At 40.2% G+C, this 22096-nt stretch overlaps 3 protein-coding genes across 3 annotated transcripts; all 3 read left to right on the plus strand.

Annotated features, from left to right (window-relative positions):
- The first annotated feature begins 553 nt into the window (after window positions 1-553).
- Window positions 554-4443, plus strand: LOC139468293 (uncharacterized). The gene is made up of 2 exons (XM_071250172.1): window positions 554-1014; window positions 3309-4443. The coding sequence occupies exons 1-2, from the start codon at window positions 576-578 to the stop codon at window positions 4379-4381; spliced, it is 1512 nt and encodes a 503-aa protein (XP_071106273.1). The 5' UTR covers window positions 554-575; the 3' UTR covers window positions 4382-4443.
- A 2055-nt stretch (window positions 4444-6498) lies between these two features.
- Window positions 6499-13196, plus strand: LOC139468299 (hatching enzyme 1.2-like). The gene is made up of 11 exons (XM_071250179.1): window positions 6499-6590; window positions 7013-7028; window positions 7679-7702; window positions 8198-8244; window positions 8386-8464; window positions 8764-8899; window positions 9868-10043; window positions 10701-10955; window positions 11632-11766; window positions 12315-12562; window positions 13018-13196. Exons 1-11 carry the CDS (start codon window positions 6531-6533, stop codon window positions 13108-13110), a joined length of 1269 nt encoding a protein of 422 aa, XP_071106280.1. The 5' UTR covers window positions 6499-6530; the 3' UTR covers window positions 13111-13196.
- A 1898-nt stretch (window positions 13197-15094) lies between these two features.
- Window positions 15095-21474, plus strand: LOC139468296 (astacin-like). The gene is made up of 11 exons (XM_071250176.1): window positions 15095-15182; window positions 15462-15477; window positions 16146-16169; window positions 16664-16710; window positions 16853-16931; window positions 17235-17370; window positions 18615-18790; window positions 19430-19684; window positions 20023-20157; window positions 20706-20953; window positions 21300-21474. The coding sequence occupies exons 1-11, from the start codon at window positions 15123-15125 to the stop codon at window positions 21390-21392; spliced, it is 1269 nt and encodes a 422-aa protein (XP_071106277.1). The 5' UTR covers window positions 15095-15122; the 3' UTR covers window positions 21393-21474.
- The last annotated feature ends 622 nt before the right edge of the window (window positions 21475-22096 follow it).

Here is a 22096-nt window from a genome sequence, read left to right on the forward strand (position 1 = left end):
ATTATTATAAGAATCTAGAATAAACAAACGTCCGTAATACATACATGTCTCATGCGTGATGCTATATATAGTAACAGGATACGGCGATTTCCCAGCATGCCAAGTACGAGCATGCGCAATTACGATTCAGGTCAGCCATCTTGTGCAGGGGTCATAATAATGACAAGCAATTTTTGATTCCGTACGTACGAGCGAATAGTTAAAATCAAGTGTGCCCTTTCTCTCAGGCGCACAGCAGTATGGCTCCTAAAACTCGCAAGAAGCGAACGTCAAGCAGGATATCCAGGCAGGATACCGTGCGCGGTGAAGCCACAAGTTTTGGCGATGTTCCAGACAGTTCGCCTTCAACAAACATGGCCGCGCCCGATGTCGGGGTGCCTCGGCGACGATATAGTACGACGATCCCTCTCAGTGCAGTGGACAGCCGCCCATATGAGATGTTTCCACGGAATTGGACTACGGGACGTATCTGTGCATACATCGAGGAAATATTGGATATTAAGCCTCCCGGGGGGTTGACACGTGCGCAATATCAAACCTTTTACACAGAAAACCTCCCAGACCGTAACAAAAGGATGGACAGACAAAGGTCAGCATTGTCGGACGGGTCGTCAGCCAGAGCCAGCACAGTGGCAGTTCATGAGGAAACGGTGCCCCCTCATTCGATTGTTAACGAGGCACACACTGACACAACAATCGCCCAGCTTGTGGACACCGTGAACAAGTTACAGCAGACTGTGGCCACGCTGAGTTCTCAAATGGATGCCAGGAATCAGCCTGCTACGGTGCCACGCACTTCACATTGGCAGACCACCTTTGCAGGACCGGGTCAACCACATGACAATCCGGCCGCTATCCATGCGACGTCACAGCCGTTTAGTTTATTTACTGCCATACGGGAATCGACCAACACAGGATCAACTACTCCACGTCTGTTCACCAGTGAGCCTCAAGCGCAGCACTTACCAGACGTAGCTCTTGTTTCTCCCTCTCTCCGGAAGAGCATTCAGGAAGGTAAGGATGTGAACCTTGCTTTACTACTCATTCCGGATGAAATAACGTCAAATGCTAGAACCATTCAGGTAGACAATGTAAACATGCAACTCAAAAGTCCTCATGACTCCAGATTGCAGTTGCCCTTGACATTTGACATGTTCATCACAGCCTTTGGAAAGTACAAAGCCATCATGTGTTTACGCTGGCCACAGAGACGAGCCGAACTTGACGCGTATCAGCGCCTGATCGTTGATATGCACAACCAATATCAAAATCAACTCTTTTATCAATATCACAAACGTTTCTCGGCTAAAGCGGCAGCTTATCTTGAGCAACATAATTGCAAAATACCATGGGGAGAGATTGACGATGCCATCTATAGAGCTGTCTTTACAGGACGCAGAATCACCGCTTGCCAGTTGTGTGATGACATTGGTCATTCGACGCAGTTCTGTTCTATGGTTGATGCCAAGTCCATACATCACCAACCAGGAGAGACTTTTAACCATACTCCCACGACTAGGGACAGAGAACTCAACACAGAACGCAGAGGCATGGATCGCCGGGGAAGGGAAGTGCTCATACACAAAGGTATCCCATTGTGCAACAACTTTAATGCTGAGAAATGTGTTCACGGGAATTGTAGATTTAGACATTTGTGTTCTGTATGTCGAAAGCCACACCCTGCTTTCGAATGTTGGCATAACACAGTAGAGACTCAATTCCCAGCAGGCAAGTCGATACCTGTCCAGAATTCTTCCTCGGCCAAAAAGCACCGACAGTGACTACAGGCAACCCCATCCCCTGTTGACTTGGATAGACTGTCTCAACGGTTGTCTGATCACCCAGACCGTGCCTTCGTTCAGACGTTGCTGCATGGTTTTAAATTTGGTTTTGACACGGGCATTACATGTCCACCTACTCACACTACTGTCTGCAAGAATCTGTTATCAGCTCGAAACAATCCTGAAGCAGTAGCCACCATTATTCAAGATGAACTATTCAAAGGCTATTTGATAGGTCCATTTACGCAGTCTCCTTTCCCTCACCACAGGGTTAATCCAATAGGCATTGTGGAAGGAAAATATTCCAAAAAGAAGCGATTAATTGTCGACCTCTCGGCTCCACATGATGATGTGGAAAACCCAAGTTTGAACTCATTAATTGATAAAGAACAATTCTCCCTCAACTATGTGAAAGTGGACGACGCTATCCAACTTATCAAAGGCATGGGACAACATGCTTACCTATGTAAGGTGGACATAACAGATGCATTCAAAATGCTTCCAATTCACCCTTCTTTATATCACTTACATGGCATATCATGGGATCATCAGCTTTATTATTACACTCGCTTGGTCTTCGGATGTCGGTCCAGTCCAAAACTGTTTGATGGCCTGTCTGCAGCAGTGTGTTGGATTGCCACTCATGTGTATGACATTGTCAATATATTGCATCTTTTGGATGATTTTTTGACTGTGGATAAGGATTTGGAACAAGGCATCAGCACCATGAACAAACTAGAATGCCTATTCTCGGAACTGAATATCCCCCTGTCCCCCCATAAAACGGTCGGTCCGGTCACATGTTTGGAATACTTGGGGATTATTTTGGACACTGATAGAATGGAAGCGCGTCTACCTACTGAGAAAGTGTCAAGAATCGTCTCTATCATGGCAACTATTCAAGGTGCCAAGAAAGTCACAAAGCAGTTACTGCTCAGCATTATTGGTCATCTAAATTTTGCTATGCGGATTATTCCAGCGGGTAGGGCATTCATCAGTTACCTCCTTCAACTGGCCCACTCTGTGAAACACCTACGACATCGGGTCACTTTGAACAAACAATGTCGTCTAGATTTTGATATGTGGAGAACATTCTTACGCGATTGGAATTGCCGGTCGTTTTTCTTGGAAGACCTAATCGCAGCCCCCCAATTTGACCTGTACACAGATGCTGCTGCATCAGTTGGTTTCGGAGCTTACTTCCAGGGTAAATGGTTCGCTGCTCCATGGCCGGTTGACTTACTGCAAGCTACCACAGAGGACATGTCCATTGCCTTACTCGAACTTTACCCTATCGTTATGGCGGCTGCAATCTGGGGGAAGCTATGGACTAACAAGAGTATCAGATTTCATTGTGACAATATGGCTACTGTTGACATCCTTTGCAAATGTCGGTCTAAATCTCCATTCATCATGTGTTTGATAAGGAAATTTGTATTGACAGCTGCCAAATATAATTTTGTATTCAGCGCCCAACATATACCTGGAAGAGTTAACCATATTGGTGATGCTTTATCTCGCTTCCAGATGACCAAGTTCCGTCAACTAGCTCCCACTGCCGAACCTGCTCCAGAAACATGTCTACATCTATGTCAGCTCACCTTACCGCCAGTCCAGACTTAGATGTTTTGTGGTCGCAAGCTGTGTCAAAAGCCACCAGGGCGGTATACAGAGCAGGGGTTCAAGCCTTTTTAACCTTCATGGCTATGTGCGGGTTTGTGTGGCAGCCCCGTGTGTTACCTCCATTATCGGAAGATTCATTGTTATTGTTTGTAGCCCACTGCCATCAGCGACTACATTTACGTTATACGACCATCAAGAGTTATCTGTGTGGAGTGAGATTCACTTATCTGAGGCATAATGTGCCAAATCCATGGTGTTCTAGGAATCTGCTACGAGTAGAAACAATCATGAAAGCTATCAAGAAAGAACAAGGTGTGAACCCAAGTGTGCGATTACCAATTACTGTTGACATTTTACAGCAGATTTGGATCACCCTAGAGAAAGGACTATTTTCACCGTTCACAGACTTATTGATGAAGACTGTGTGTTCAGTCGCCTTTTTTGGCTTTCTACGTTGTGGAGAATTTACATGTGACCATTTTGATGCAAAATTTCATTTGTCTCTAAGCTCTGTCGTGTTTAGACCAGATTGTACATCGTTTGATTTGACACTTAAATCGTCTAAGACAGATCCTTTTCGCAGGGGTATAACATTGTCCATCCATGCAGTGCCAACATCTTATTGTCCGGTGCGTTGTCTACAGGAATTTATTCATCATAGGAGGGCCATGGGAGCTGCTCAGCATGATCCTTTATTTGTTAATGAGCAGAATATACCTCTTACCAGGTCTTTCTTTATTCAAAAATTAAAACACACATTGTCCATGACAGGATATGACCAAGAGAAATACAACGGTCACTCATTTCGTATTGGTGCGGCTACCTCAGCTTCCACGGCTAATATTCCAGACCACCTGATCAAGACTCTAGGCCGGTGGTCATCAGACTGTTATGTTCGATATATTAGGGTGCCCAAATCATCCATAGCACAGGCTCAGCGTGCAATGGCACAAAATAGGGGTAACTGCTTGTCCTAGATGTATATTTAATGCCTTTGGGGATTCTCAGTCAATTCTTTACTTCGATTTTGGGTATATTTACCCCTGCAGTCATTAGGATGGGATGCATTGGATGCATGTTGTCAAAACACAGGTCAGGCTTGACCTCCATCATGTCCATGGTATTTAGCATCTAATACGTTTCTATCTGTAGTGTAGAATGATAGATGTGTAGTTAATTGTCGAAACCTTAGTATTCTATGTATCACTCTCGACAATTGATCCCAACAGCTTGGGCCTGACCGATGCTCAGTCAGGTACACATAAGTCAGGTACATGTAGTCGATTCTCCTGTGTTTATACCCAATGCTTGGGAAGTTGTGAAAGGCGAATCGATCCCTAGCTGGGCATGACTGATGCTCAGTCATGTACATGTACCAATAGCTTTCTAGTCACATGTTTACAGTGAGAATCCCCTTACGCCAAACTTGTTAGATATGTGTTATATTGAACGTGTTTCAGGTATTAAATCATTGTTGCAACTTTCGTGTTGAATTGTCATTATAAATTGGTGCTCAATGTATATTGAGTGAGTTTATAATGACAACTTAAAAAACTGCTATGTCGTTATTTTCTCATATTTTCCAAGTTCAATGTAACCTACAATAAATAGTTACGTATTAATTCCATCAGCTTTGGCATTGGCACGTCATGAATTATATTCTATGGTTTCGTAATTAGGTAACATAAGACAACCTTAAAAGCCAGAAGACATCTTCTGCAGTTATAACCAGATAAGTGTAACACTAACTACCCGGTCACGTATTAATATTATTATAAGAATCTAGAATAAACAAACGTCCGTAATACATACATGTCTCATGCGTGATGCTATATATAGTAACAGGATACGGCGATTTCCCAGCATGCCAAGTACGAGCATGCGCAATTACGATTCAGGTCAGCCATCTTGTGCAGGGGTCATAATAATGACAAGCAATCCCACCTCCATCCCCAACTACCGTCCATGTTTTTCCTTGTTGCACTCTTATTTTTTCGTTTGTTTCTGGATTCTCACTGTTATATTAAAATTTTGTATTAGCAATCGGGGTATATCTACCCCTGCAGTCATTGGGTATATTTACCCCTGCAGTCATTAGGATGGGATGCATTGGATGCATGTTGTCAAAACACAGGTCAGGCTTGACCTCCATCATGTCCATGGTATTTAGCATCTAATACGTTTCTATCTGTAGTGTAGAATGATAGATGTGTAGTTAATTGTCGAAACCTTAGTATTCTATGTATCACTCTCGACAATTGATCCCAACAGCTTGGGCCTGACCGATGCTCAGTCAGGTACACATAAGTCAGGTACATGTAGTCGATTCTCCTGTGTTTATACCCAATGCTTGGGAAGTTGTGAAAGGCGAATCGATCCCTAGCTGGGCATGACTGATGCTCAGTCATGTACATGTACCAATAGCTTTCTAGTCACATGTTTACAGTGAGAATCCCCTTACGCCAAACTTGTTAGATATGTGTTATATTGAACGTGTTTCAGGTATTAAATCATTGTTGCAACTTTCGTGTTGAATTGTCATTATAAACCAGTCTGCAACAGATGACAGATGGTTACTCGGCAACTCAGGTGATTTTAGGCAGTACGGTCACTACCAGGAATGGTCAGGGTACTTTCAGGTCAGGTCAGTAGGGTAATTCATATTAGGAAAGGTCAGTTTCTTCGGTTCAGACAGGTTCGAATGCTAGAAAGGCAGATCGTTTATTCCATGGAAAGCCAGATGCCCCCGTTTATCCGAAACAGGATTCAGATTTCTCGTCAGTTGTTAGATGTAGATATTGTCACAAGCCACGTCCCATACTCATCACAAACATCAGAAACTTCTCCCCATGCTTTTGTGAATGTCAAGTCCTAGCCGATTTCTGATGTCATTAACACTGAGGTTGAGTATGTTCGGTTACCAAAGTCTGCTATATTTTGAGAGGAGCACTTGCCTTTATTTGTAGTCACTTAAAGGGGTTCAATATACATTGCGACCTTTGGAATCAATACGTAACACTTTGACAATCGCCAAACGTCCGCTCCCACGGTCCTTATCAAGAACAGAGATCGGTATAAATAGCTTCTTTACTTACTATTATTTCAGAAGGGTTTCTTGAAGGCACCATGTTGGGGGTTGTTCTCATCCTATTCGTTGGGCATGCTCTTGCTGTACCAATAGATCAGGTCAGTATATTACACCGTTCTTAATAGGCGATAAGGGCGGTCGGGTAGCCTAGTGGTTAAAGCGCTCGCTCGTCACGCCGAAGACCCGGGTTCGATTCCCGACATGGGTACAATGTGTGAAGCCCATTTCTTGTGTCCCCCGCCGTGATATTCCTGGAATATTGCTAAAAGCGGCGTAAAACCTCACTCACTTATTTGGCGATTTGTTTCAGGTCACTATTGATTAAATTTTCGTAACTTTTCTAAAACCATACAAAGTAAACGCTTGATTAAGTTTGAATTTAAGATTAATGGATAATTGTCTTATCGGAAAGAGACCGACATACCCCAGATGCTTAAAGATCAAATTTGAAACATTAAACAAAAGTTTGAGTCACACCTTATTTGTAAAGAAACAAAAAACCTTTGTTTCTCTTATTCAGCTTCCAGACTTCGATGGTAAGTGCAATATGATGCATAAACATATAGCTTTGAGGTAAGCGCTTTTACAAGCGTTTATTTATAAACGAATCACATCCTTTTTCTAAAGGTGTTTATCAACTGTTTGGCTGATGTAAGGCAACATTCATGTATGGTGTGATACCACCTCACCTGGCTACACTACCTGCAGGCATGCATGCAAACAGCCAGTTTGTGATCTGTGGACATACCGTCATCTCAGTTTTGTTTGTTTGTTGTTTAACGCCGCACTCAGCAATGTTCCATCTATATAGCGGCGGTCTGTAAATAAAAGAGTCTGGACCAGACAATCCAGTGATTGGGCATGGCCATTGATTCACGCAATTGGGATACCATGACATGCATCATCAACCACCAATTTAAGTCTCAGTTATGACACACATATGCTACAATAGACTCAGTGACAAGGTGTTTGTTGAAATTGATATATAAATGAACATTTAATTGTTTTGTAATTTTTGCATTAATTTTTGAAATTTGAAGATAATGTTCATTTAGTCATTGTCTGCAATTAAGTACGGACCTCCGTATCAACACTACAATAGTACCATAATAAAAACCACGATTTTCAAATTTATGTCAATATCAAATTAAAGCTTTAAAACTATATTCTTGTTTTACTTTTTTAGAGGCGTATCCGGAAGAAAACCCTGGTAGGTTTACAAATAATTAAGATTATTAAGATTTTCTTCGAAAGTTTGTATAAGTCCTTTTAATTATCACGTCGCTATATAAGTGCAATAATTTGGAACGCGATATTGAACTCCATTTCACCTCACCACTGCACCTGTTTCATGATATTAACCTAAATAATGAGTGGACAGACATATATCTGTACTTTTGAAGATTCACAGAAAAATGAGTCAAATGATTTGTGGAAAGTGTTCCAAATGTTTGCTATGTCGATAGACATTTGTTCATGATATCAAATGGTTGGGGACCATTTGTGTCTTGATGTCTCATTTGACCAAAACCGACCATACTCACTTGCCTTATTTATTTTGAATCAGTGCGATAACGATTTTGCAATAAAAGAAGTCATGATGTCATTTTTTCTTTTAAAAAGGCATTCACTTTCCACCCACGCATCCATTTTTGTCATAAAAGTATTTTACTATATAAACCAAATGAATATTTGTTTTTGTCAGGCCTCTTCGAGGGAGATATCATTCTGATGCCAGGACAAAACCCCAACGTAAGGCATTTTGTTTTGTATAAAATTAAATAGGATGAGAAAAATGGAAAAGTGTTTAAAGTATCATGTCATAACATGAACTTTTTCAATCATTGTGATATATGCAAACTTCAGTATTGTCAAAACATGTCTATTTTACAGGACAGAAATGCGAGAAGAGACAAAAACTACCGATGGCCAAATGGCGAAGTTCCTTTCGAAATTGACACCCATCATTTCTGTAAGCAATGAAAAGTTGTTCTGAACAAACATAAACAATTAAAGATGAATTTGGATTTCAATACATGTGCATGAATAAATACAATAATTTGAAATTGAAACAATAAATATCACATTTATAATTTGAAATCATTCCAAAATAGTTATTTTCAAAATTTCAAATGTTTCAATGACATAGTTTTGAATATAGGACAGCTACATGAATGCTGCCGTAACAACAATGAATTTTAACGTAATCAGAGAGCACTTCATACACGTTGCTATGCATATCTCGGTTATCACATAGATTTTCTAATGTAGCATCGTCTGAGGAGAGTACCATACATACTGCCATGCAGACAATTCATGAGAAGACCAAGGTCAATGGCAAAGCGTGCATCACTTTCAAACCCCGCACACACGAGCATGCCTACATACGATACGCGGGAGGATCGGGGTAAATACCACATAGTTCATTTATAGAACTAGCTGTACCCATCACATCATGCATTTGAAACAAACACTGTACTATTCAGTTAAATTGCTTGCATAATGGTATGCATGTAACTTTGATAAGCTCTACATACTCATTATCTGATCAATTTACTTGACATCATTCCAATACAAAATGTGAGGATACAAGAAAGAAGGTACACATATACTTGTGTCACTTGACTTGAAGGAGGGATTGTACCCGTGAAGATCCGGGTTAGAATAGGTCTTCAGCAACCCATGCTTGTCGTGGGAGGCGACTATCGGGATCGACTGGTCAGGCTCGCGACTTGGGTGATGCATGTCATCGTATTCCAATTGTGTGGATCGATGCTCATGTTGTTAATCACTGGATTGTCTAGTCTAGACTCGATTGTTTACGGACCGCCGTCATACAGCTGGAATATTGCTGAGTGCGGTGTGAATCAACAAACAAACAAATGAAGGAGGGGTTAACATGCGAATATATGAACTGATGCATGACAGGTGATGCAAAACATAACCAAAGTACTCTATATATAAGCAGGAAAAATTACAATGGCTGATCGTGTGTCGTTCCAGCAAAAACATGAATGTTAAACTGATATGAAAGCTCTCCAAATATGTGGTTGGTTTGGAAATATTTTAACAAGGGGTTGCATTTCGTCCATGTAACTGCGCTGAATGTGTAATCAAACTGGCAAATTCAAGGGTAATGCATGGCAAAGTCATAGGGGACAATATGTCTCCATCACCCTATGTTTGGGAATGGGAACGGATTGTTACAATGAGTGGCTGGGTTTGGTATGCTTCATCGCATATCTCCAACAATCAATGCAGGTTTCATCCTTCCAGCACAAACTGATTTAACTGCAACATGCACTGCGGTGCCGATATAACAAATGGGACATTTCGAAACATACCACTGAGTCCATAAAATGTATGTTGGTGCAGGTGCCATACTCCTGTAGGACGTCACAGTGGCTTGGATGTCGTGACTCTCGGCAGTGGATGCATGAAGTTAGGAACCGTCATGCACGAGACCATGCACTCCCTGGGGTTCTGGCACGAGCAGAGTCGTCCCGACAGAGATAATTACATCACTATTGAATGGAGCAACATCAGGAAGGGTACATGTTTTTTATATAAAACCACATAAGGGGATATTGGTGTAGATCCGAATATCTTTGCTGCTCCATGTGGACAATTTTGATATTGCGACTTCAATTTGTTATTTTTATGTGACAGGGAGCAGCACAAAGATCCGGTTACCTCAGCTAACCCAGTATAGAGAAGAGTCACATTATGAAAGGTCATTTTGGAAGTTATTTTGTTCAATTCAGTCAACATTACATGGATAATGTCTTTCAGTTTTTTAGTTTTCTGGGGCTACATCTATCTGCTGTTAACTGTTAATGTATGTAACACGATAACAGTAAACTTCGGTTATAACGAACTGAAAGGGACCAATTTTTTTTTCCGTTATAACCGTAGTTCGTTATAATCGTTTCAACTAAAGGATACCGCAAATGGCCGGGATCCAAAACAACAGTTCGTTATATCCGTCACTTCATTATAAGTGTGTTCGTTATAAACGTAGTTCACTGTAGTTTATCTTTAGATAGTAATATAAATGTTTTGTTAAAATGAACTGATTCATTAAATACATTAATATATACTTTTTAATAAACCTCTTTGGCGGTGTCAATACAATGAATATCACAAGGCGAAATCTTCAATTCAGCATACCACCTCACCCATACTTCAAATGATTTTTATTAATTCAGGCCATGAAAAAAACTTTGACCGCCGAAGCTCTGTAGAAGCCGACACATTTGGGAGACCTTATGACTACGAGTCTGTGATGCATTACAACGCCTATGAGTTCGCTATAGACCGCTCGAAGCCAACGATCATCGTCAAAAAGAAGGGGGTGTCGATTGGACAGAGAGACCACCTCAGCCATGGGGACATTCAAGAAATGCAAATCTACTACGGCTGTTCAACTCATTCGGGGAAACGCAACTCAAATCCCTCTACGTGTAAGTTGGATATCCATATCAAAAGCGTTCGTGATCTTTAAATGGAGTAACATTACCAACATACGTGCCTTATCTTAGGTGGTCCGAAAAATGGCCCAGATAAACATGTTGTTAAAAACCAGCAAGCAGCGACGCCATCGTGATGCGATAATACACGGCCAAGTTACCGTATTCGACGTAATAAGCGCCCCGCTCTAATAAGCGCCTACGGCGATATATGCGAATATATTGTCTAGTGAACAATCCCAATTAACCATCCTTCCGATTGATCAATGTTCACAAGACTTATTTTTTCGCGTATGATATGCACTCGTGTGTCATATGCAACCTTAATTATGGGCAATAAATTCTGGAAAAATATATCTGTCGTACATGAACACGAAATTTATCTTTTCACTCTGTTTTTTTTCCACCAGAATAATATTTTAATAAGAGCCCCCTATTTCTAATTTTGAGAGCGCCATGGGCGCTTCGTACGTCGAATACGGTATGCATATGAACCAACCGATCCCCATTCGGTCGGATGTGAGCATGTCTAACACAACAGCTGAAATATATTACTGAGCAATCGCATCAATAAGGCTTAAACATAATTTTACTTTTAGTATTCATTAGGAAACCTTGAGACTTTGGACATTCGATCATTAATGGTACGTGTTTTGGTCTTTTCATGTAGCCTCTGAAACATGCAATTTCCAAACTGATCTCTGCAAATGGCAGAATGGTGGAGACATTAACTGGATCCGTACCAGAGGAAGCACTTCGACCTCACACACAGGACCCACGACTGATCACTCCGGGTCATCAAGCGGTGAGTGATGGGGGTGTTACTAGCGTGCCATTGATACACTCTGAAACCCCGTAAAATCTTCCACGTAATGACATTTCCGAATTAACGCATATTAGCTCTGTCATATGATTTAATGATATTTTGTTATGCCAAACAGAAATACATAGGAAGCCAAACTTCCGGGCTGACGGTAGCCAGATAAAGGTGGGTTGTCTGCAGTATATCACCAATGGCGCAGCACGTCCAGACTCACCAATTCAATGATTCAATTTATTGTCCAATGACGAATATTTCTTGGTTTGTTAGGTAATACTTATACGCTATGGAAATCATGTGAAATTTATGATTTGTTTCTTGAAGTGTTTCCGCGGGCAGATGCTTCGTACAAAAACTCTATACCGGAGTCAATAAGTAAATAACACATCTGGGCGAGTTGAAAAACGAAAACAAACGCCAAAGAAATAATAATATTTATTATTTCCGTGGAATTTTATTCTGACCATGAATGCCTTTTCATTACATATAGTTATGAAAACGAACAGAAACCTTTATTATGTATTACCTTTCAGGTTACTATGCCTACCTTGAAGCATCGGGAAATGAACACAAGAAAGGCTACCTCTTGTCCGAGACATTCGCTGCAGGCAACTACTGTCTGAGCGTCTACTACAGCATGCATGGCCACGACGAAGGAAGTCTGAAACTAGGGATGCAAACAGGAGGCCATGATACGAACTTGCACACTGTGTCTGGTGATCAGGGTCACGGGTGGCATCACTACATGACCAACCTCGAAGTTAAAACTGGGGACTTCAAGGTGAGTTCACTGCTAGACGAGGTACGTCCCTAACAGGATATGGAACCAATGCTATATCACTCAAACAGATTGCAAATGCTGAATTGTCAGGTTCAAAATTCAAACTGAGTTGTTTAGTGAGATGAGATATGCGTGAGATATGTTACAGCCATACCACGAGCCAAACATAAAAACCGTATCACAAATGCAGTCTTGCTTTCTTTCAATTGACTTGTCTTTCCATGTGTTTGTGACGGGTGTCACCGATGGAGCAAGATACACTCGCCTTTTCGTGGACACTTTGTATCACCCCTATTCGATAGTGATTCATAAACATATACTCATGACATAGTCGGAATCTTTTCAGAGACTCTGCTTTTAATCCTTTAATGTGAGTCTTGCGGATGGACTCTCCAGTTGACCGTTAACCATTTGTACTATTGTTTCATGTGTAACGCCGATCTTCCTTGTTTTAGGTTAAAATAGAAGGCGACATTGGCAGCGCCCACAGAAGTGACATTGCCATTGATGATCTGACTGTTACCAAAGGCGACTGTTCTTCACTATAGCAGAGTTACCAGCTGTCGAGCGTGACTTCATTAAGATATGATTCTTATTTCATGGAATGTCAATAAACTGTAATGTTATACAGTTAGCGTTATTATTTCATTTTGTTTCTCATAAATTGTTTATCAAAGAATTCCTGATGAACTTATGTGATAAAATATTGAGTTCACCAGATTAATTCAATTTGTGCCTGTTGCCATCAGATTACGAAGCGAGTGAAAAGTTGGGCATGTGTTGCAAAGAGAATAAATATGCATGTACCTACATATGCATATTCCAGGTATTTATAGTACCTCGCTAAAGACATCGGACACGATAATCTACCCGCTTGAAAAAGCCTTTAAATCGCATCGAATCAATATTCAAGCACAAACATAAATTTGACAAGAACAACTTTATGGATAAATGGATAACAACCTTCTGGTTTGATGCACACAGCCACGTTTTGATGTAGATTCTTACACCGTTATGAAGCTGGAGCAACCAAGTGATGAGAGGTATATATAAAACAAGCTGATAATTGGATGAAGCAAAATGTACAGTCGAGGGGTTGAGGGTTGGACTGGGGTGCGGCAATTAGCTTTGATAATAATTCTAAGGGATGGGTAGTCAGTGAAGATGGTATCGATACCTGTTTGGATAAATTGGACACTTTCATAACGTATCAGGCATGTCCAACACCAATGCATTTTGGAGTCTTTTCAGGAATTATTGTCTTGATTAAAACATATATTTATGGAGGTACTTTGGGACGATTCAGCTTTGGCGTTGGCGCTGCTTGGGGTAAAATAAGAAAGCTTTGAATTATAAAATGGAATTTCAGAAAGAATCAAAACTGAAAGGATTAGAATTTCCGAAAGAATGAGAAAGAGGAGATAGATATTAAATTAAAGGAATTGTATTTGTAAACTTTGAAAAGATAACGACAAATTTGAAAAGGCCACAGGAGCACTGGGATGTTGATACAAAGTGTTCTAAAGGGCAAAGCTCATGGCGTTTATTATTGAAACTAGTTAGTCAAAACTATGATGAATTGAAAAAGGACAATTTTTGAAGGCTTATGAGTTGGATCCCGAAACATACAATCAACAATTTAGGCAGTGAAAAAAGATGTGAGGATGTTTGTGTGGATTTTGATAAGGAAAAGGAGACTTTGTTTCATGGAAGGATGTAGGCCAATACGTTGATGACTGATTTTGGAGGAAGGTTTCAAGCAGTATGTTCATGCTGTGTTTACGCCTTATTTTGAGGGTAGATCAGGACAAGACATGCTTCCCCTTTTCTCAAACATCATTGTCATCTCTCATTGTCATTATTAATTCATATAATTGTCACCGCTCTTTTACGGCCAATGAAATTTGTTTCGGCGGATAATCGAGACTGGTTATTCTCTGGCCTTGACATGCTATATTTTCACCAGTCTGCAACAGATGACAGATGGTTACTCGGCAACTCAGGTGATTTTAGGCAGTACGGTCACTACCAGGAATGGTCAGGGTACTTTCAGGTCAGGTCAGTAGGGTAATTCATATTAGGAAAGGTCAGTTTCTTCGGTTCAGACAGTTTCGAATCCAAGAAAGTCAGATCGTTTATTCCATGGAAAGCCAGATGCCCTCGTTTATCCGAAACAGGATTCAGATTTCTCGTCAGTTGTTAGATGTAGATATTGTCACAAGCCACGTCGCATGCTCATCACAAACATCAGAAACTTCTCCCCATGCTTTTGTGAATGTCAAGTCCTAGCCGATTTCTGATGTCATTAACATTGAGGTTGAGTATGGCTGTAGTGTTCGGTTACCAAAGTCTGCCATATTTTGAAAGGAGCACTTGCCTTTTATCTCAAAGGGTTTGTAGTCACTTAAAGGGGTTAAATATACATTGCGACCTTTGGAATCAACACGTAACACTTTGACACTCGCCAAACGTCCGCTCCCACGGTCCTTATCAAGAACAGAGATCAGTATAACTATCTTCTTTACTTACTATTATTTCAGAACGGTTTCTTGAAGGCACCATGTTAGGGGTTGTTCTCATCCTATTCGTTGGGCATGCTCTTGCTATACCAATAGATCAGGTCAGTATATTACACATACCGTTCTTAATAGGGCGGTCAGGTAGCCTAGTGGTTAAAGCGCTCGCTCGTCACGCCGAAGACCCGGGTTCGATTCCCGACTTGTGTGAAGCCCATTTCTTGTGTCCCCCGCCGTGATATTCCTGGAATATTGCTAAACGCGGCGTAAAACCTCACTCACTCAAGATAATTGTCTTATCGGAAAGAGACCGACATACCCCAGATGCTTAAAGATCAAATTTGAAACATTCAAGATCAAAAATCTTTGTTTCTCTTATTCAGCTTCCAGACTTCGATGGTAAGTCCAATATGATGCATAAACATATAGCTTTGAGGTAAGCGCTTTTACAAGCGTTTATTTATAAACGAATCACATTCTTTTTCTAAAGCTGTTTATCAACTGTTTGGTTGATGTAAGGCAACATTCGTGTATGGTGTGATACTACGTCACCTGGCTACACTACCTTATCCTAATGACTGGCAATCACAAGTGAATGCATGCAAACAGCCAGTTTGTGATCTGTGGACATACCGTCATCTCAGTTTTGTTTGTTTGTTGTTTAACGCCGCACTCAGCAATATTCCAGGTATATAGCGGCGGCCTGTAAATAAAAGAGTCTGGACCAGACAATCCAGTGATTGAGCATGAACATTGATCCACGCAATTGGGATACCATGACATGCATCATCCACCAATTTAAGTCTCAGTTATGACACACATATGCTACAATAGACTCAGTGACAAGGTGTTTGTTGAAATTGATATATAAATGAACATTTAATTGTTTTGTAATTTTTGCATTAATTTTTGAAATTTGAAGATAATGTTCATTTAGTCATGTCTGCAATTAAGTACGGACCTCCGTATCAACACTACAATAGTACCATAATAAAAACCACGATTTTCAAATTTATGTCAATATCAAATTAAAGCTTTAAAACTAAATTCTTGTTTTATTTTTCTAGAGGCGTATCCGGAAGAAAACCCTGGTAGGTTTACAAATAATTAAGATTATTAAGATTTCCTTCGAAAGTTTGTATAAGTCCTTTTAATTATCACGTCGCTATATAAGTGCAATAATTTGGAACGTGATGTTAAACTCCATTTCACCTTACCACTGCACCTGTTTCATGATATGAACCTAAATAATGAGTGGACAGACATATATCTGTACTTTTGAAGATTCACAGAAAAATGAGTCAAATGATTTGTGGAAAGTGTTCCAAATGTTTGCTATGTCGATAGACATTTGTTCATGATATCAAATGGTTGGGAACCATTTGTCTCTTGGGCCTCATGTGACCAAAACCGACCATACTCACTGGCATTATTTATTTTGAATCAGTGCGATAACAATTTTGCAAATAAGGAAGTCATGATGTCATTGTTTCTTTTAAAAAGGCATTCACTTTCCACCCACGCATCCATTTTTGTCATAAAAGTATTTTACAATATAAACCAAATGAATATTTGTTTTTGTCAGGCCTCTTCGAGGGAGATATCATTCTGATGCCAGGACAAAACCCCAACGTAAGGCATTCTGTTTTGTATATAATTAAATAAGATGAGAAAAATGGAAAAGTATTTAAAGTATCATGTCATAAAATGAATATTTTCAATCATTGTGATATATGCAAACTTCAGTATTGTCAAAACATGTCTATTTTTACAGGACAGAAATGCGAGAAGAGACAAAAACTACCGATGGCCAAATGGCGAAGTTCCTTTCGAAATTGACACCCATCATTTCTGTAAGCAATGAAAAGTTGTTCTGAACAAATATAAACAACTAAAGATGAATTTGGATTTCAATACATGTGCATGAATAAATACAATAATTTGAAATTGAAACAATAAATATCACATTTATAATTTGAAATCATTCCAAAATAGTTATTTTCAAAATTTCAAATGTTTCAATGACATAGTTTTGAATATAGGACAGCTACATGAATGCTGCCGTAACAACAATGAGTTTTAACGTAATCAGAGAGCACTTCACACACGTTGCTATGGATATCTCTGTTTGGAATGACATCGTATTTTTAATGTAGCATCGTCTGAGGAGAGTACCATACATACTGCCATGCAGACAATTCATGAGAAGACCAAGGTCAATGGCAAAGCGTGCATCACTTTCAAACCCCGCACAAACGAGCATGCCTACATACGATACGCGGGAGGATCGGGGTAAATACCACATAGTTCATTTGTAGAACTAGCTGAACCCATCATGACTTTGAAACAAAAACTGCACTATTCAGTTATATCGCTTGCACGAGTGTATGCTTGCATATCGACCACATGTAGAACTAGCTGTACCCATCATGCATTTGAAACAAAAACTGTACTATTCAGTTATATCGCTTGTACGAGTGTATGCTTGCATATCGTCCATTTGTAGAACTAGCTGTACCCATCATGCATTTGAAACAAAAACTACACTATTCAGTTATATTGCTTGCACGAGTGTATGCTTGCATGTCGTCCACATGTAGAACTATCTGTACCCATCATGCATTGAAACAAAAACTGTACTATTCAATTAAATTGCTTGCATAATGGTATGCATGTAACTTGCAAAAGCTCTACATACTCATTATCTGATCAATTTACTTGACATCATTCCGATACAAAATGTGAGGATACAAGAAAGAAGGTACACATATACTTGTGTCACTTGACTTGAAGGAGGGATTGTACCCGTGAAGATCCGGGTTAGAATAGGTCTTCAGCAACCCATGCTTGTCGTGGGAGGCGACTATCGGGATCGACTGGTCAGGCTCGCGACTTGGGTGATGCATGTCATCGTATTCCAATTGTGTGGATCGATGCTCATGTTGTTAATCACTGGATTGTCTAGTCTAGACTCGATTATTTACGGACCGCCGTCATACAGCTGGAATATTGCTGAGTGCGGTGTGAATCAACAAACAAACAAATGAAGGAGGGGTTAACATGTAAATATATGAACTGATGCATGACAGGTGATGCAAAACATAACCAAAGTACTCTATTCATAAGAAGGATAAATTACAATGGTTGATCGTGTGTCTATCCAGCAATAACATGAATGTTAAACTGATATGAAAGCTCTCCAAACATGTGGTTGGTTTGGAAATATTTTAACAAGGGGTTGCATTTCGTCCATGTAACTGCGCTGAATGTGTAATCAAAATGGCAAATTCAAGGGTAATGCATGGCAAAGTCATAGGGGACAATATGTCTCCATCACCCTATGTTTGGGAATGGGAACAGATTGTTACAATGAGTGGCTGGGTTTGGTATGCTTCATCGCATATCTCCAACAATCAATGCAGGTTTCTTCCTTCCAGCACAAACTGATTTAACTGCAACATGCACTGCGGTGTCGATATAACAAATGGGACATTTCGAAACATACCACTGAGTCCATAAAATGTATGTTGGTGCAGGTGCCATACTCCTGTAGGACGTCACAGTGGCTTGGATGTCGTGACTCTCGGCAGTGGATGCATGAGGTTAGGAACCGTCATGCACGAGACCATGCACTCCCTGGGGTTCTGGCACGAGCAGAGTCGTCCCGACAGAGATAATTACATCACTATTGTTTGGAGCAACATCCAGGAAGGTACATGTTTTCTTATATAACACCACGTAAGGGGATAGATCCGAATATCTGTGCTGCTACAATTTTGATATTGCGACTTTTTGTTATTTTTATGTGACAAGTTTATTGGGAACAGCACAAAGATCCGGTTACCTCGCGAACCCAGTATTGAGAAAAGTCACAAAATGAAAGGTCGTTTTGCAAATTGTTTTGTTCAATTCAGTCAACATGACGTGGGTAACGTCTTTCATTTTTTTAGTTTTCTGGGGCTACATCTACCTGCTGTTAACTGTAAATGTATGTAACACGATAACAGTAAACTTCGGTTATAACGAACTGAAAGGGACCAATATGTTTTGTTCGTTATAACCGTAGTTCGTTAAAAGCGTTTCAACTAAAGGATACCGCAAATGGCCGGTATCCAAACAACAATTCGCTATATCCGTCACTTCATTGTGTTCGTTTTAAACGTAGTTCACTGTAGTTTATCTTTAGATAGTAATATAAATGTTTTGTTAAAATGAACTGATTCATTAAATACATTAATATATACTTTTTAATAAACCTCTTTGGCGGTGTAAATAAATGAATATCAAAAGCCGAAATCTTCAATTCAGCATACCACCTCACCCATACTTCAAATGATTTTTATTAATTCAGGCCATGAACACAACTTTGACCGTAAAAGCTCTGTAGAAGCCGACACATATGGGATGCCTTATGACTACGAGTCTGTGATGCATTACAGCGCCTATGGCTTCGCTAAAGATCGCTCGAAGCCAACGATCATCGTCAAAAAGACAGGGGTGTCGATTGGACAGAGAACCCACCTTAGCCCTGGGGACATTAAGGAAATACAAATCTACTACGACTGTGCAACTCCTTCGGGGACACACACATCAAATCCTTCTACGTGTAAGTTTAATAGCCATATCAAAAGCGTTCGTGATCTTTAAATGGAGTAACATTACCAACATACGTGCCTTATCTCAGGTGGTATGAAAAAATGGCCAAGATAAACATTGTTGTTAAAAATTCTAGCATGTCGTCGTCGTGATGCGATTACACACGGCGAAGTTATGCATATGAACCAACCGATCCCCATTTGGTCGGGTGTAACACAACAGGTGGAATATATTACTGAGCAATCGCATCAATAACGCTCAAACATAATTTTACTTTTAGTATTCATTCAGAAACCTTGAAACTTTGGACATTCGATAATTTGTGCGTGTTTTGATCTTTTCTTGTAGCCTCTGAAACATGCAATTTCCAAACTGATCTCTGCAAATGGCAGAATGGTGGAGACATTAACTGGATCCGTACGAGAGGAAGCACTTCGACTTCACACACAGGACCCACGACTGATCACTCCGGGTCATCAAGCGGTTAGTGATGTGGGGGTGTTACTAGCGTGCCATTGGTACACTCTGAAACCCGGTAAAATCTTCCACATAATGACATTTCCGAATTAACGAATATAAGCTCTTTCATATGATTTAATGATATTTTGTTATGCCAAACAGAAATACATGGGAAGCCAGGCTTCCGGGCTGACGGTAGCCAGACAAAGGTGGGTTGTCTGCAGTGTATCACCTATGGGGCAGCACGTTCAGACTCACTTATTCAATGATTCAATTTATTGTCCAAAGACGAATATTTCTTGGTTTGTTAGGTAGTACTTATACGCTATGGAAATCGTGAAATTTATAATTTGTTTCTTGAAGTGATTCAGCGAGCAGATGCTTCGTACAAAAACTCTATACCGGAGTCGATAAGTAAATAATACATCTAGGCGAGTTGAAAAACGAAAACAAACGCCAAAGCAATGGTAATATTTATTATTTCTTTGGAATTTTATTCTGACCATGAATGCCTTTTCATTACATATAGTTATGAAAACGAACAGAACCCTTTATTATGTATTACCTTTCAGGTTACTATGCCTACCTTGAAGCATCGGGAAATGAACACAAGAAAGGCTACCTCTTGTCCGAGACATTAGCTGCAGGCCACTACTGTCTGAGCGTCTACTACAGCATGTATGGCCATGACGAAGGAAGTCTGAAACTAGGGATGCAATCAGGAGGCCATGATACGAACTTTCACACTGTGTCTGGTGATCAGGGTCACGGGTGGCATCACTACATGACCAACCTCGAAGTTAAAACTGGGGACTTCAAGGTGAGTTGACTGCTAGACGAGGTACGTCCCTAACATGATATGGAACCAATGCTATGTCACTCAAACAGATTGCAAATGCTGAATTGTCAAGATCAAAATTCAAACTGAGTTGTTTAGTGAGATGAGATATGCGTGAGATCTGTTAAAGCCATACCACGAGCCAAACATGAAAACCGTATCACAAATGCAGTCTTGCTGTCTTTCAAATTGACTTGTCTTTTCATGTGTTTGTGACGGGTGCCACCTGTGCCGCCCTTTAATGTGAGTCTTGCGGATGGACTCTCCAGTTGACCGTTAACCATTTGTATTATTGTTTCATGAGTAACGCCGATCTTCCTTGTTTTAGGTTAAAATAGAAGGCGACATTGGCAGCGCCCACAGAAGTGACATTGCCATTGATGATCTGACTGTTACCAAAGGCGACTGTTCTTCACTATAGTAGAGTTACCAGCTGACGAGCGTGACTTTATTAAGATATGATTCTTATTTCATGGAATGTCAATAAACTGTAATGTTTTACAGTTAGCGTTATTATTTCATTTTGTTTCTCATAAATTGTTTATCAAAGAATTCCTGATGAACTTATGTGATAAAATATTTAGTTCACCAGATTGACTCAATTTGTGCCTGTTGCCATCAGATTGCGAAGCGAGTGGAAAGTGGGACATGTGTTGCAAAGAGAATAAATATGCATGTACCTACATATACATGTACCAGGTATAAATAGTACCTCGCTAAAGACATCGGACACGATAATCTACCCGCTGGAACAAGCCTTTAAATCGCATCGAATCAATATTCAAGCACAAACATAAATTTGACAAGAAAAACTTTATGGATAAATGGATAACAACTTCTGGTTTGATGCATACAGCCACGTTTTGATGTAGATTCTTACACCGTTATGAAGCTGGAGCAACCAAGTGATGAGAGGTATATATAAAACAAGCTGATAATTGGATGAAGCAAAATGTACAATCGAGAGGGCGGGGGTGGGGGTGCGGCAATTAGCTTTGAGGATAATTCTAAGTTATGGGGGGGGGGGGGGGCAAAGATTGTATCGATACCTGTTTGGTGCTAAAGTAATCTGCTGATTTGATGAGAGGTCTTGCAAATGAAGGGGAGGGTGATTGTGATGGGGGC

Source organism: Haliotis cracherodii, unplaced genomic scaffold (genome assembly GCF_022045235.1).
Source record: "Haliotis cracherodii isolate W230 unplaced genomic scaffold, xgHalCrac1.p SCAF_2, whole genome shotgun sequence".
NCBI classification, from domain to species: domain Eukaryota; kingdom Metazoa; phylum Mollusca; class Gastropoda; order Lepetellida; family Haliotidae; genus Haliotis; species Haliotis cracherodii.